This window comes from Myxocyprinus asiaticus, chromosome 22 (genome assembly GCF_019703515.2).
Source record: "Myxocyprinus asiaticus isolate MX2 ecotype Aquarium Trade chromosome 22, UBuf_Myxa_2, whole genome shotgun sequence".
Taxonomy (NCBI): domain Eukaryota; kingdom Metazoa; phylum Chordata; class Actinopteri; order Cypriniformes; family Catostomidae; genus Myxocyprinus; species Myxocyprinus asiaticus.
The window spans coordinates 38839044-38856819 of record NC_059365.1 but is presented as its reverse complement, the minus strand read 5'-3'; the positions used below and the strand labels follow the sequence as shown (position 1 = coordinate 38856819).

Sequence of the window (17776 nt, the reverse complement as noted above, 5' to 3'; positions counted from 1 at the left end):
CCTGCCATCAGCAATGACAAGTAGCAAATCATGGTTTAAACTAAATGGTATTTGCCATTTAGAAAATGGACAAGCCCTTTTGGACATCCAGCCCCAACTTCCTGTTTCAGTCAACACATTTCATGGGGTCTTTAACAAATATGTTAGAACAGTGCCATATTTACACCCAAACATTAAAGTCAACTTGAAACAATATTCACAACTCATATTTACTGTGATTCATTTCAGAGTAAAGCAGGATATTACTTTTAAAAAAAAAGTAGTGCCCCTCAGGTTGAAGGCGAGGGGTTGAAAAATCTTTTAATACCAGGAACATGCATTAAGAAAGTAAATAGGGTCACTTTTGATCTCCTGTTGACTTTATGCTAATCTGTAAATTATATTCTCATACTCACGCAGGCAGGTGTTGCTGTTGAACATGTGCAGGATACGCAGGCAGTCCTGCCACTGGTTCCCGCTGCCTTCACAATGACACCATTGCGAAACCTCTGTACTGCTGTTACTCACGTAGTTTGGAGTCATGATGGTGCCTGCAGAGGGAGGGATGGAGAAAGAAAGACAGGATGAGAGAGAGCCCAACGAAAAGATCTCTTGCCAGTCAGCCTGAACATCCATCTGGGAGAACCTTTAACCAGTACGGTCTTTCCACTCCCCTCCGGTTTAATTATATTGTCTCAGCTTTGTCCTGCAAATTTAATTTAACTGTCTAGTGTCTTAAAGGAATAGTTCACCCAAAAAATTATAATTCTGTCATTATTTACTCATCATTGTGGTTACAAAACCCTATGCTGTAATTTTTCCATGGAACACAGAAGGACATGAGGGTGAGTAAATGATGACAGAATCTTCATTTTTGGAAAAACTATTTCTTTTAAGTAAATCACAACATGAAGTTGATCCCAAACCACTATGGTCAACTGCTTGATCATTTACTGTTTTAGTGCACAGGATGCAGAAAATATTGTCATTAAAAATGTAATATTATTTAAGTACAGATTGTGCTGTAATGTATCGATTGGTGTTTTTTATACTCTTCATTAAGTTTGCGGCCATTTTTCAAGGTCATCTGAGGTGGTTTCTCACCGATGAGTCCAGCGTAGGCCTTGAGACACACAGCTCCACTTTCCCGGAGACAGCCGGAGGGGGAGAGAGAAGACGGTTGACAGTTCTGCTGGAAATCAGCCAATCTCGACCTGACACACCAGACAAATTTGAATATGGACACGGGCATGATTAGAACAGAATACGTACCTCATATTCTGACAGGGGAAATACATACAGAATGCAGGATCAGAATTTGAGATTTTTCCTGATTTATAATTTTCTATTTTATGGTGAGTTGCTCCAAGCCATGTACTTTTGTACTTTGTAGTTTATAAAATTTTTGTTGTGATACACTACGTCAGGGTTTTGAAACCGGAGGTTCGCATGATTGTGATAGATGCTGAATTAAATAAAAAAGTTATAATTATATATTTTAATACAAATATATAAATTATATATTAATATAATTTATATACAAATTATATATTTTATTTGTTTATATTTAAATTTGTTAATTTTATAGAAATTATATAAATAAATCAAACAATATTTTGACTTTAAATAGTTAATAATATTTATTTTAATTATTATATTCTAAATTACCTTTATTTGGGGGCCTTTCTCAGTAAATATGTAATATTTTATGCAATTAATTGAGATTAATTGGATTACATAATTGGCAAAAAAAATCATTTTAATTGATTGACAGCCCCAATCAAAACAGAACACTTGCACTTGTGTTATCAAAATTCTTAAATAATTTTGAAGATATTGTGAATAGTTATTGTAAGGTTAGCATTACTTAAAATTTAAGGGGGGATTTCAGGTAAAAGGTTGGGAACACCTGCTCTACATACACAGATATGGAGGCCACAAAATGTATTTGGACAATTAAGCCAAACAAAAAAAGTTACTTTTAACCAACTGCTGCCAAAGTCATTTTTAGTTCACACAGGCAACCTATCAAAGTAATGTTGCCTTCAAGTCCTTCTGAGAAGTTCCTATGCAAATTTGGAAGTCGTAAGTACTATATGATGTTCATTCAAGTGTTTTTCATCAGAATTAAAAAGACATTGGAATAATAAACACAGGAAGCTTTATCAGAGATTTTTAACATTGGCTCATCCAATGCCATGAGATCTGTCTGCAGACCTGGAACAGGGGTGCATTAATGCACGGGCTTACACGGACTGAAGCCCTGGGGCCCATAATTCCCAGGGGAGCCCTATTCGCAGCGTCCGTCACCCTATTCTCCCCCGTTGACATTCATGGGAGGAGCACACATATAAACACGTTCAGCTGAAGACACTGATATAAGCACAAGACGGTGAACAATAGTGAAAGTCGACTCAAGAGCCAAAAGTGACATAAAAGAACCACAAAACGAAGTGGCTGCTTCAGCAACTGTGTTTTTCATCTCACATTTGACATTTATGACATTATCGGTTAGGTTTAGATTTAAAGTGTAAGGTAATGACGTCATTTTTGTTGGTTTAAAACTCGATAGAGTATTAACCTTACAAACCACATTTGTTTGGGAGAAAATGTAACTCGCATTTAGTACCACACAGTGGACATTTCACCTCACAACTGCAGCGAAATGTGTAATGAACCACGTAGTATCATTTTGCAAAAATGTCGCCACAGTCACGTAATTTCCATGAGATCAAGTTATAATTATGATAATGTGGTGGCATTCAAGTGCGCTCATCTCTTATAATATGATCATTCAGATGTGATTTGAAGGCAGTGTAACCACATTTTTTAGTTCATCACATGAACACATGAAGTTTGCTGAAAACATTTGTAGTTTTTATCCTTATTTAAATACACAGTAGACGTGGCTAATCATATATGTGACCTGCTGTCCTTTCTTTCATCCTACTCAGCATGTTCTTCTGCTATTAATGTTGCTAAGATAAGCAGAACTGCCAGAGACATCTGTTTCTAGAAAAAGATTAAAAAAAATACTCGTTCCTCGAGTGGAAAATACTGTATGATTTTATGATCATGCTGTTAGATCATAAGGGTATCAAATGGTTTGTTCAAGGGGTCACGATCTGCAATTCAAAAGTAGCCGTGTTTTCTGACAAAATAATATTTTTCATAAGCGACATATAAATCGAATAACAAATCATACAAAAAAGTATTTAATTATATTATAGGAGATGTTTTGCTATAGTGACCTTTTTTGGTTTTGTAGGTTTCTTTAAAAGTGTGAAATTGATATCAACACGGATAGAAAACTGTGCTCGTCACGCAGTTTCATGGGGTCTTTAATAGCATCTGCTTTGTACCTCTGCTAACAAACACGTATCTCACCTGCACAGGTTGTCTTTGAGACAGTAGCTCTCCAGATGGAGGCAGTTGGGTTGTCCGTCTCGTTCTTCATAGGAGCAGGAGGGGACGATGGTTTTCCTTCTCCTCTCCCCACACAGAGTGTCTGAGCAGGGGCAAAACAAGACACCAAAGCTGTATTCCTCTGGAACGCGCTCCAGGAACCTCCGTAGAGCACGGTGACATTTGTGCCTGTTACAGTGGTTTGTGCCCGGTATGATCTTAGTACAAGCCAACGCATACTCAGAACGCAAAGAACCGCACTTCTCATACAAGCCACAGTCCTGAGCTGCTTTGAGACACTGGTTCTGATCCGTCAGAGGAAGAGACGACACTGAGAAAGAGAGAGTAAACCTTTTTAAGATCCACAAAGAACTTTTCATACTTTAGAGCACATCCAGTTTGAACACTTCGTAAAGTCATCATTTTTCAAACAATTTTGGACCTAATTAACAGTAGCGCAATGTTTGATTCTTGACATGGATGAAAATGAGGCTGTGAGGGATAGACTTACCATCTTTTTAATAGGTTGTACTGTTGTTTAAGTTGGTGTTGATCATTCCGTGGACAAAACATTGAAAAAGCATCTTTCCACAAAAAAAATCAGTAGACAACAAACTTTATAAAACACAAGTTGTGGAAATTAGATGTGATCTAAGACCTTTATATGGCTTTATACAGTGAATGTCATTGAAGAGACTGTATGTCTATCCCTCACAGTCTCATTTTCACTCACTTTAAAAATCAAATATGGCGCTACTGTGAATAAGGTCTATGGAGAGCATTTTTCGAAAGTCTCCATTTGCGGAGAATGAAAACGCTATTCTGCGTGGATGAGAGGCATAAACATAGTGTAAACATAGCAAAATCAAAACATTTCCAAATGAAAATGTATTAGTGTGGACATGACTTTTTATTCTTTTGTTTGTTTGTTTTTTCTTTAGTTCATTAATAGACCTTTGTACTGGTGCTCTAATGAACCCAGCAAACATTACACATCACTTTTTTAATTTCCAATGAACCATATTCAAAAACTCAAAAAACCTTTACAACAAAAAATTTTTTAGTTTCTTGAATTGAACGTTTTTGATTTAGAAGAGGGTTCTTTGATGAAAATTTCTTTTAGAAAGTTATAATTTAAATTGTTCCTCATCATTGATGAATCTATAGTGGCCCCAGATAACAGGACACTTAGGCTACACTGTATAAATGTAAATGCATCAGATAAAATATAAGACCACATTTATTTATTTGCATTTTTTAAAGAGAGGTAGCAGATACAAACATTTCACAAAAGTTACTTTGTTAGGTTTAACATGTAATTCAACTTAAAAATTAAGACAAAATAATATTAAGGACACTTAAGAGAACACTTAAAAATATATGAATGTCATAATGTGGCAAAATATGAAAACAAGTGACATTTATAATAAGCCTTATATTGTGTTCCGGTCAAAACTGACTGATCATTTTCATCAAATTTTATTGGTTTTATTTCACTTTGTTACATCTGTGGTGTTCCTGGTCTAAAATGACCGGAAACTGGAAATTAGACTACAAAATACAGAAATATGAAATGTTCAGAAGCATCCCAGTCCATTAGATGAGCACATATGTGGATGTGTGTTTGCACACACAAAATCCTTGGACATGTGCACACACACACAACGTGTGTTGAATGCCCTTTTGTGCATTGTCTTTCCATGTACAATTTTTGAGGAATATTTCAAGATCTACTCATCATATTATGTTGTGTTTTGTCTCATTTGAATCGGGATAGTCTGCTGCAAGTTACAATATGTCATTGTCTATGTTATATGTATGTTTCAGGGAGTAATAAGGAAAAACATGACAAAAAGACTCCTGTTTACTATATTTATGTGTGTCAGTGGAAATTACATACACTGAAACTCACTGCAGATTGGCCTCTGAGTGAAACAAATTTGCTCATTGCATTTTACTAATTGAGACCTTTCCAACAATATATAACACATGGCTATCTCATCTTTTTTATGTTTTTTTACAAACACTGAATATAATTGTTGTAATAACAAATTAGCAAATGATGAGAACAAAACAGTTGAAATTTGTCAACAAATTAAATAGAATTATTTAAGAATTGGTAGGATCAGCTATATGCATTGTAAAGTCCAGATTCTAAGCTTTAAAATGACACCTATTTTGTAAAGATCAAGCAAGTGGTTATTCATTTATTACATATATTTATTTTTTAATCCTATCAATATACAGTATATATATATATATATATATATATATATATATATATATATATATATATATATATATATGCTCAAACAATAAGTACAATAGCTGTCATAATTATTAAAAAAGAAGTTGACAAAAAGATCTAATGCAATATCTTGGGATAATATATGCAATATGAGAGATTTATTAACAGCACAAGGGTTAAAGGAAAATAACACAAAAACACTTTTCAAGCAAAACATCTCACAAAAAGAGGCTTGTTATATTTTACATGATAAGATATACTGTTCAAAATGGACACTTATGGTTATCAACATGTTAACGCAGTTAATGGACAAGTTGGTTAAAAGTAACTGCCAAAATGGCTACTCTGAATAGTCTAGCATCATTTGTTTGTACATGCCACTTGGTTTGATATTTTGTTGTCAAATGCAATGGATTAGTGTGGCATAAAGTGTCCAAATATGTTTTGGGGCCACTGTATAAGCCAGTAGGCCTTTCTAATTTCAGATAGAAATACAATTGAAACACAACAAGGAAAACACCATCAAACACCAACATGCAAACATCACACTGCATCCATCATCACAGTGCATTCAGCTGTGGAGGAAAACACATCTTATTCCATCATTTCACTGATGCGTGTGCTGTACCTGAAACTATTGAAGCCAGTTTTGATGTTTCCGTGTTTCTCACCAGTTCCAGTTCAATGTCTTCATATGGGGATGTCTCAATGTCATCATAACCTGTAACACACAATACAATCTTGTGAAAGCAGATAGACACCAGATTGTTAGGGATTAATTAAGATCACCAAACTGTTCCATTACCATATCATTACGCCTAATTAACGGCACTGCAGATAATCAAATTACAGGGATTATATGATGTGTCTTTGATTCACAATAACTGAATTCATTGATACTGTAGCTCTTGCAGAACTTAGAAGGAGAGGACAGTGTTTGTGGTTTGTGCATTGGCTGAAAGTGTCATTTCACATTTTCAGGGGTCTGGATCAAAGAAGTTAAAATAAGGACGAGTCTATTTGTATTTTAGAAACCTGGAGACCTTGCATGCCAAGATGATTTGAACAAACCCCTTACACTAAGTATAACATTTTAGCGCAGCCATTTGTGCTACAGACATTACTGATACCTCAAATTGTTCAATTTATTGGGAAAAATGTGCTACACACTCAAACTCTTGCTCAAATTGACACATACATCACAATTCAATCTACAGAGATGCCACACCAAGTGTGATACATTCACAATTTTACGTCTGCTTATTCTGCATGAGACATTTTTGATTTGCACCGCACAAGAGAAGCACACTTGACATTTTCATATGCCGTACTTTAAAAGCACTCATTTCTGAGACTGTCGATAAGACCAGCCCGGGCGTGCCCTGTGCTGAACTCAAATGCAAGATGAGTTTTGTTCTCGAAGAAGCCTGGGATTAGTCAGCATTTACAACAGCTCTTGATGAGTCACTGTGGGAATCCATCAACTGTTTCATAAGATCTAATATTAATAAGCCATTGGGTGGGAATGTGGATGCAAAATCAATCAATTTTGCAGTCGTGCCTTGATGGTCCGACTGACGTCATTCACTGGCATACCGTAATCTCTGTTGCCCATGAGCAAACACACAAAGAACAGACATTTGGTCCCCACAATGTAGGCAAAAACCTAAAAGACAAACACACACACTTTTGCTTACTCTATATGCAGGCATTGATTATCTTTGACATCTCAATTGTTTCTCCTAGACAGCAATGGAATTAAATGGACAGCAAATCAAGATGTTTGCCTGTTCTTTGTAAAAGTCTTGCCTCTTTTTCTTTTAAAGTCTCCTGCTTCTAACATTTTTCTCTTAAGCAAAACAACCAAAGTAATTTCACATGTGTCTCCTCTAGAGTTTCAGAAGAGATCTCAATAATGTCTCAACTCAAGATGATGAGGCTCAAATTCACCTAGATGCTACAGCCAAAAGTCAAAAATTTCAATAATAAAAAATTTCAGAGGAATTTTAATGGTGTTAGTTTGGGACGGGGCTCTCTGTTAGTCTGACCAATGGAAGATGGGGGGAAACTTGTTTGAAAACAATCATTATTTTTGTTTGCAATTCCATTGGTGACATTATTGGGGCAGAAATGGCACATTTCACCTCTAAAGATCCATGAGATCAAAATTTAGTCCATATCTTTTAGCTTTGAAGCAATCTGTATACTAGTGTACTCCCAAAAGTTGTAATTTACAGTCTTTCTCTTCTGGGAAAACAAACCAAATATATTGATGACTCATCTTGCACTACGCATATTTAGGAGTAACACTGTACATTAATGTTCCCTTTGTTAAGGGTTTACAAAGGGGTTATTTATTGACTAATATGTCATTTATAAATGCATTATAATTCATTGATATGCAGTTATAGCAGCATGAATAAAAGGGAAACTTTCATGGAATACTTGCCGCATTTACCTTGTAAAATTTATTAAATGCTTAATAAATACATTTATTCATACTTATATTAATAAAAACATTATTTTTAATAATGGGGATTATGTCATTTTTGTGTTTATATTTATTACTGTAATGTCTTGGCTCACTTGTGTTGTCAATTTTCTTGTCACACTGATGTCAAAAGAACGGTACTACTCCAAGTGCTGTCCCAACTTACCTAGATCTAGTTACCTAAAATCCTCTGCAGAAACACTTTCCAGGTCTTCATGCTCATTCATAGCAAATGTCATTTAATAAAGCCTGATGACCATTAAACCATACTGAACTTTAAGTCCATTTATTAACTTTATGTTGTAATGTTAGTAACTCATTAAGAAATGCTTCATATGTATCAATTTTATATTAACGTAAAATTGTAAAGGTTACTAATGTTGAAGAAGTGTTACTAAGCATTTATAACACACAGTAAACCTTAATAAGTTAGCAGAACTCCAAATAATTGAGGCAATCGGTTACATATTTTTTTTTAGTTAACAAACCCCCAAGTTTAAGTTAATAGAACTTTCAGATTTAGATTGTGACCAACACATGCATGCATGCTCTTAACTTGAAATATTGAGTAGGCTAAAGGTCTTTGCACACTAAACGTGAATGTTCGGCGCGATTTCTCACCACGTTTAACATTTTGAATCTAAACAATAGATTCCAAACGAGACATTTTCACCTGGAGCGAATATTCACACCCAATCACACAGCGACAAATCGAAGCTTTTTTGTGAGTGTGTCAATTTTATTTTCTCCACCCAGATGAAGAAATGCCCTGACCAATAATATATACGCTTTAGATCACGTATCAGAAGCCGTTGCTTTTACCAGAACTAGAGCAACTGGTGGCACTAAAGCACAGAAAGCTTTTTTGACCAACAGCTTTAAACGCTGAAGGAACTCGAGGAAGAAATCCTGAAACAGCAGTGTATATGTGTATTTCATTTGCATTAAATACCTTGAAAACTGAAAAAAATAAAATAAAAAATAAATCTTATGGGTTCTCTTAACATGTAAATGATATTGCTGCATCACTGTCTTGCATCCCCTTTAAAAATGATCAGATCTTATTAAACTATTTCCGTGAATTGTGGACCAGCTCAAAGGTGCATTGAGTCACCTACCATACCAGGGTAAAATTGCTTGTCTATTTCAAAGTCTTGAACATGCTAACGGCGAACATCCGCTTAGCTTTCTATGGGAAATGGCCATTCGCCGACAATCCACCTCTCATAATCGCATTGAGTTTGGTGTTGAAAGGCCTTAACTCATACATTTTAATAGCACTTGACTTTAAAAGTGGCTGAACTTAAAATTACCATGTAAGCTCAACTTAAAAACTTCAAGAAGAGGGAACCTAACTAGCTAGAACTAGCTAGTACAGTGAATGCTAGCATGCTGTACGCATGCTCATTGCAAACACTATGCTTTGATTATTCAACAAGTAAAGCATTATACTGTAGAACAACCTTACATTGTAACTGTCCTCAACCTAAGCTCAAGCTCCACTCTTCACCATAATGGAAACCCGCAAAAACTTTAACATAACAGAAACTCTTCAAAATAACACAACAAAACATTAAACACAAACAAGTCTCCCCTTGCAAAAAGACACTTTATATAAAACTTAATTTTAACATTTACTCTTCCTGTGGAGTGCCATGCAAAGCATGCTAGGAAATAGAAATCCCCTTCCCAGTTTCAGTTAAATTTAAGTTTCTGTAAATTGAGAGATGAGTTCATTAAACTCAAAACAATAAAACAATTCAGGTTACTTAAAAGGTATCAGTTGCGTGCACTCAAAAGAAAGAGAAAGTTCTAAATACACATCAAGGTTAATTTATTTTTACTAATTTGTATGATTTAAATTTTCCATACTCAAAACAATTAATTATTTTGAGCACTAGGGTTTACAGGTAAAATAGCTCACTATTTGGCAAGTATTGCATGAAATTCACTCTTTTTATGTGTGTTGTTATAACTACATATCAGTGATTTATAATGCGTTAATGACTTATTATTAATTAATAAACCCCTTTATAAACCCTTAACAAAGGGAACATTAATGTAAAGTGTTACTGATTTTTGTCCAGTCAAATGCTTAGAATGTCCCTCCCTCTAATACCACCAGCAACCGACTAGCAAGTAGCAAATCAAGGTTCATAACTGTGACATAAAGTACAGGCTATTGCCTGTTTTTAAGAAAGGGATGAGTCCTGCAATCTGTCCACTTATCATATCGACTTCCTGTTTCAAAGGAAATATGACAGGACAGGAAAGAAAACTGAGCACATCAACCAATTTCATGGGGTCTTTAAGTCTCCTTTGAAAAAGCAACCTATGAGAAATGAAATGTTCCTCTGGGCACACACATGTACACAAGTTCTGCATGAGTCAGAACCAGACACTCTCAATGATATACAAAACAAACTGTGGTTCCTGCTTGTATTCATCTGTCCTGCTGAGCATAATGAACAGATGAAGCAATGGCCGAGATTAATCACAATAGCACTGTCAGTGAACCAGTCGCTTGTTTAGTGTCTGACTGGGTTTTATGCCTGCTTGCCAGTTTACAGAGCAGTCATTAAATGCTATTACTGACTAAATCTAAATCCTTTGGTAGCTCACTCAACACTCTCATTAAGGCATTTTGGCATGTCCTGAAAGAACATAACAAATGACTTCCACTGTGATCCATGAGTGCACTGTTTATGACTTACAGTCATGAAAGGCAAAACAAAGGCAATTATACCGAAAATGATTTCACTGAATTTTTTATGCTTGTGTTTTCTCTGTAGCTGACTCACTCATATACTGTAGTTTCTTATTCTTTTTCTTTATACTTTTCCCTTTCATCATGACAATCTTGTTTTTGGGAATTGCTGGATATTGCAGTTCTGTCACACAATCTTCTTGGGAGTCTTAAAGAAACATGAAACGGCATTCACGATGTTCATTTCTGTGATGTAAAATAATTCCTGGTGAACAAAATATTCAGGGGAAATAATGTGGGGCATGACTTCATTTTATACATTGACATCTGATTGGATTGTGAAAGATGCCTTGGTTACATCAGCAGAAGTGAAAAGTCATTCAGAGGTGGAGAGATTTATTACATTTTGATGAAAAATAATGATTATTTTAAAGATTGTTTTCTTTAAAATAACATGCACTGATGAATCATATGGAGGGACAAATTCCTCAAAATGGATTTATTTAGATTTTTTTTTTTTTTTTTTTTTTTTTTTTTACGATTTCATCATGTATTTAATCATTTACTTAAATATATATTTAATTAATTAATTTTAGAGTATTTGCCACTTTTAGAATCATGCACAACAAGACCAGGGAAAGTAGGGTCAGTTTACATTGCATTGTACCTTTAAAGTTTCAGCATTTGAGAGAAATATAAAAATGTTGAACAGCGATACGGTAACTCGAGTGATGCAGAGTTTTGCACGTTTCAGATGACTTAGACATAAAATTACATTACATGGCGGTTCTCACACTTTTGGACCAATTAATTTCCATTATATTTCCATTACATTTACATGATTACTGGATAAGTATTTTTAAACATAATTTAATAGACACTGCACTTGCAAAGACCAGTTTGTAGCCAATTAAATACTTTAGAGCACAACATGACTATACAAAACTTTGTATTCTCTATAGAAATTTCCATGATTTTTTTCCACTATGGAAATTTATATTTCAATATGTCAATATCAAAAACAATATAATTGACCTCGTAAATATGCAGATAAGAATGTTTACCCTGGGTTTACAAATGTACAGTGTGAAATCTTGATACCTGAATACCCAGGATATTTATTTACTAAGTACCCGCCCACCTTTTTAGTCATCTTGGTTACGGAAGTATTTTTCCCATTTACTTAGTTGTTTCCATAAGGTTTTCATATTTTCTTCGTCAAAGAGTTCTAAGTCATGAAACAAACCAACCAGCTTTGAGGTGAATCACATCATTACATACTTACATTTTAAGAAAAATGTTTTTGAAAATTGGATAAAAAGACAAAGGACTGTGTACTTACCATCTTTAATAAGGGAATGAACTACAATCCCATGAAGCATTGCGAATGACATAACAAAATTAAAACTATGGAAAAATATAAAACTATCGATTTAAAATTGTTGATTATAAGTACAGAAACAATATACACTGATGAGCCAAACATTATGGCCACTCACAGGTGAAGTGAATAATGTTGATCATCTCCTAACAAGGCCACATGTCAAGGTCTGGGTAGATTAGATGATAAGTGAACAATCAGTTATCTTAGTCAACGTGTTGAATGCAGGAGAAATGGGCAGGAGTAAAGACCTGAGCAACTTTGACAAGGGCCAAATTGTTATGGCCAGAAAACTAGGTCAGAGCATCTCTGAAATGGCAAGGCTTGTGGGGTGCTCCTGGTCAGCAGTGGTGAGTACCTACCGACAGTGGTCCGAGGAGGGACAAACCACAAACAGGCGACAGGTTGATGGGTGCCAAAGGCTCATCGATGCGCGAGGGCAGCGAAGGCTATCCCATCTGGTCCGAACCGACAGAAGGTCTACTGTGGCACAAGTCACAGAAAATTGTAATTATGGTTACAGGAGGAATGTGTCACAACATGCAACCTGCTGCGTGTGGGGCTGCGTAGCCGCCAACCAGTCAGAGCGCCCATGATGAGCCTTGTCCACAATGGAAACGCGAGTGTCGGAACTGGACCTTGAAGCGGTGGAAGAAGGCCGCCTGGTCCGATGAGTTCCGTTTTCTTTTACATCACATGGACGGCCGTGTACGTGTTCGCCGTTTACCTGGGAAAGTGATGTCACCAGGATGCACTGTTGGAAGACGACAAGCCGGTGGAGGGAGTGTGATGCTCTGGGCAATGTTCTGCTGGGAAATCCTGGGTCCGGCCATTCATGTGGACGTCAATTTGACACGTGCCATCAACCTAAACATCGTTGCAGACAAGGTACACCCCTTCATGGCAATGGTATTCCCTGTGGGATGTGCTGGACCAATAAGTCCGATCCACGGCGGCTCCACCTCACAACTTACAGGACTTGAAGGATCTGCTGCTAATGTCTTGGTGCCAGATACCACAGGACACCTTCAGGGGTCTTGTAGAGTCCATGCCTCGGTGGGCCGGTGCTGTTTCGGTGGCACGAGGAGGACTAACGGCATATTAGGCAGGTGGTCATAATGTTTTGGCTCATCAGTGTATGTTAAATGTTTTACAAAATATTTAGATATTTGCAAATATATAAAAGAGTGTAGGGAGACCGACTCGAATGCATCATTCAAGAATGTCATGGAAGTGGGCGGTCACTGCAGAGCACTTTTGGCGTGCTTTGTTGGCCACTATTCTTTGATTGGTGGATTTTTCTCTTCAGGATCATGGGCTGTGTAGTACTTCACCAGGAATTCCACTATTAAACAAGTTTTCTAAACAATAAAGTTAAATTAAAGCAGACTGATGGGTTCAACAGAATCATATACCATCAATTGACAACCTCGGAGCTCATGGTAGGTCTTTCTTTAAAGGTTTATAGGTTATCATTAAAAATCAATTCTCCTATGGTGAAATTGAATGGGGTTTTTTCTTCCAGAACCTGACTGTTCTACTCTACAAGAACAGGAACATGCATTAAGAAAGTAAATAGGGGTCAATTTTGTTTTCGTGTAGACTATAAATACACATACACACCCACACACACTCATGTCTAAAAACAGAAAGACAGTGGACATTCCCTGCAGTTTAATTCATCAAAGGCAAATTAAACTGGGACAGTAGTTGATGACAGTCTCCATGTGGGTTTACACAGCATTAGTCTAAATGTAAACACACACCCTTAAAACCCCTTACCCTGTGGAAAGCGGACGGTCCAGTAAACACTCAGGCAGTGCTGCTCCGTTCGCGAACCGCGCTGGCACTTGCATTGTTGCAGGGGCTGATAGTGCATGAGGCTGTTCTGGACGTCGATGCAGGCCTGCCGCGCCTCCAGGCTCTGAGGGGCCACCGCCTCCTCATCCACACAGTACTCCAGGTGTCGGAACTGTCTCTTACATTCTGGATCCAACACACATTTCTGTACTGCAGCAATGCAGTCTAAAGTCCCGGGGAACACTGGCACCACAAAGGGAAAAGAACCTGGGGGGAGAAGGAGTGTTGGTAAAAACAGTTTAAAGAAAAGACTAAAGAAATTAATTAAATAATATTTATAAACAACCTGCTTTACCAATGAGTTAAGTGAAAGACAGTGTTGGCTTGACAGAAAAGTTATGGCAATTCTAAGTAATGATAGACCGATATACCTGTAGAAGTCAGACTGATAAATCAGCTCATATTTGGCCATATTTGCGTTAGCTCTCCCTTGTGTAAGGTTTCAAGATCTACCAACAGCCTAGTCAGTGGATAATGGAAAATGTGGGGAAAATATTGGTTGTGTCTGAAACCTAAGGCAGCTGCCTTGATGCCTCACTACTTAGTCAGTCAAGGACTAAACAGGCAGCATTTTGTGTATAAAAGAAGCTGGTTTCAGACAGATTTCTAAGGCACCATAATGCCGTGTCTAATAATCTAAAACCAATTAAAGTAAGCTTTTTAGACATAACTAGGCAAATACAGTGCAATCAGAAAGTATTCAGACCCCTTTATTTTTTTTCACATTTTGTTATGTTGTAGCCTTATGCTACACATTTTACGCTTACGCTTTACATTATTTATTCTCACATCAATCTACACTCCATACCCCATTATGACAAAACAAAAAACTGATTTTTGATAACTTTGCAAATGTAAATTGAAATTTTTTTTATATCACATTGACATAAGTATGATTTTCTGTAAAGCTGCTTTGAAACGATGTGTGCTGTGAAAAGCACTATACAAATAAAAATGACTTGACTTGAAGTATTCAGACCCTTAACCCAGTACTTAGTTGAAGCACCTTTGGCAGCGATTACAGCCTCAAATCTTTTTGGGTGTGATGCGACAAGCTTTGCACACCTGGCTTTGGGGATTTTCTGCCATTTCTTCTCTGCAGTTCCTCTCAAGCTCTGTCAGGTTGGATGGGACCATCGGTGGACAGCCATTTTCAGGTCTCTCCAGAGGTGTTCGATTGGGTTCAAGTCCAGGCTCTGGCTGGGCCACTCTTGCATTGTCTTGGCTGTGTACTTAGGGTCATTGTCCTGTTGGAATATGAACCTTCAGCCCAGTCTGAGGTCCTGAGCACTCTGGACCAGGTTTCATTAAGGATATCTCTGTATTTTGCTGTGTTCAGCTTTCCTTCAACCCTGACCAGTCCCCCAGTCCCTGCCGCTGAATAACACCCCCACAGCATGATGCTACCAGCACCATGCTTCCCCGTTGGGATGGTATTACACAGGTGATGAGCGGTGCCTGGTTTCCTCCAGACATGACTCTTGGTATTGAGGCCAAACAGTTCAATCTTCATTTCATCAGACCAGAGAATCTTGTTTCTCACAATCTGAGAGTCGTTTAGGTGCTTTTTTATGTGTCTTGCACTGAGGAGAGGCTTCCGTCTGGCCACTCTGCCATAAAGCCCAGATCTGTGGAGTGTTGCAATGATGGTTGTCCTTCTGCAAGTTTCTCCCATCTCCACACATGATCTCTCGAGCTCAACCAGAGTGAACCAGAGGGTTCTTGGTCACCTCTCTTACCAAGGCCAGTCTCCCCTGATTGCTCAGTTTGGCCAGGCACTAGGAAGAGTCCTGGTTGTTCCAAACTTCTTCCATTTAAGAATTATGGAGGCCACTGTGCTGTTGGGAACCTTCAATGCAGCAGAAATGTAGTTGCATTCTTCCCCAGATCTGTGCCTCGACACAATCCTGTCTCTGAGTTCTGCAAGCAGTTCCTTTGACTTCATGGCTTGGTTTTTGCTCTGATATGCATTTTCAGCTGTGAGACCTTATATAGACAGGTGAGTGCCTTTCCAAATCATGTCCAATCAATTAAATTTGCCACTGGTGGACTCCAATCAAAGTGTAGAAACATCTCAAAGATGATCCAGAGAAATTGGATGCACCTGAGCTAAATTTCAAGTGTCATTGCAAAGGGTCTGAATATTTATGTCAATGTGATATTTCAGTTTTTTTTCTTTTTAATAAATTTGCAAAGTTATAAAAAATCTGGTTTTTGCTTTGTCATTATGGGATATGATGTAGACTGGTGTGAAAAAAAAAAAAAAAAAAAAAAAAAAAAAATATATATATATATATAATAATTTATGGCTGCAACATAACAAAATGTGAAAACAATGAAGGGGTCTGAATACTTTATGTAGTGAGTACAATGATTATTTCTTGGAAAACAAATATAAAACTGACATTTAATTTCCTCTACATAAATTGACTCAAAAACAGTGAAGGAACCATCAATGCTGCTTTCAAAAAACGACCAGATGAAGGTGTTCGATTCAGACGTGTCTTGTTTCCTTCCTGCCTCCACATACAGCCTGCGAGGACAGCGTTTTTCGGCTTTTGGACAAATTGAATAAAAAAAGCTTTTTTAAATTTCACCAAATATGTGTTCCAGAGGCAGTTGGTGCTTTTGAAAAGTGGGTAAGCACAGATTATTGTTTTTGTTATCTACAATGTTGCTCCCAAAAGCTGCTCAAACTTTTCTTAATAAAAAATATTTAAGCTCAAAACTACTTTTGCAACAAAATACGCATAATATCCTATTATGAAAGCTGAAATAAATATGTTACGCAGTGTTGAGTAAGTGATACAACAAAGTAACCCACTACGAATTACTAATTACTTCTCTAAAATTGTAACCAGATTACTTTATGATTACTTAAATGAAAAGTAATCACATTACTAATTAATTTACTTTTACATTATGTACTAAAACACGTACAGTGCATCCAGAAAGTATTCACAGCGCTTCACTTTTTCCCCATTTTGTTATGTTACAGCCTTATTCCAAAATGGATTAAATTAATTATTTTCCTCAAAATTCTACAAACAATACCCCATAATGACAACGTGAATGAAGTTTGTTTGAAATCTTTGCAAATGTATTAAAATGTACATGTGATTTTTTTCGTTTTTTATTTTTAATAAAATTGCAAAGATTTCAAAAACTTATTTCACATTGTCATTATGGGGTATTGTTTGTAGAATTTTGAGGAAAATAATGAATTTAATCCAGTTTGGAATAAGGCTGTAACATAACAGAATGTGGAAAAAGTGAAGCGCTGTGAATACTTTCTGGATGCACTGTATTGTCTGATTATAAGAATTTAAAATGCAATGCATTACACTACATTCTGACTAACAGCATAGCTTTACTTTTGAAATAGTGAGTATTTTAATGCTAACGGATTGGCCCCATTCACTTCCATTGTAAGTGAAACCTCAATTTTTGAGTCAAAATACATTTTTGTGATAATCAACATTATGCCACAAATGTTGTTGATTGAGCTTAACTAGTATTGAACACAAACATGGATGTGCATGGATGCGCTCTCGTTCTCGACATTTGACAGTATTATAACGCCATAGAGGTACGCTTAATTAAGCTGGACTATGGTCTGTTAGCCAAGGGCTTTCAAACTGAGGTCCGGGGATCTGCAGGGGAGCATGAGGGGGTGCTAGAGGGTCTGTCAAAAATTTCAGAGAA

The 17776-nt window shown here is 36.7% G+C and overlaps 1 protein-coding gene across 1 annotated transcript in view; it reads right to left on the bottom strand.

Annotated features, from left to right (window-relative positions):
- The window catches only part of LOC127412722 (GDNF family receptor alpha-4-like), a 43960-nt gene that overhangs the window by 17165 nt on the left and 9019 nt on the right, over positions 1-17776 (bottom strand). The window contains exons 2-6 of the mRNA XM_051649326.1: positions 13994-14278; positions 6261-6353; positions 3367-3715; positions 1084-1193; positions 396-530 (exon numbers count right to left, since the gene is read on the bottom strand). Of these exons, the coding sequence (XP_051505286.1) occupies positions 396-530; positions 1084-1193; positions 3367-3715; positions 6261-6353; positions 13994-14278 (972 nt within the window). The remainder of the gene's footprint in view (positions 1-395; positions 531-1083; positions 1194-3366; positions 3716-6260; positions 6354-13993; positions 14279-17776) is intronic.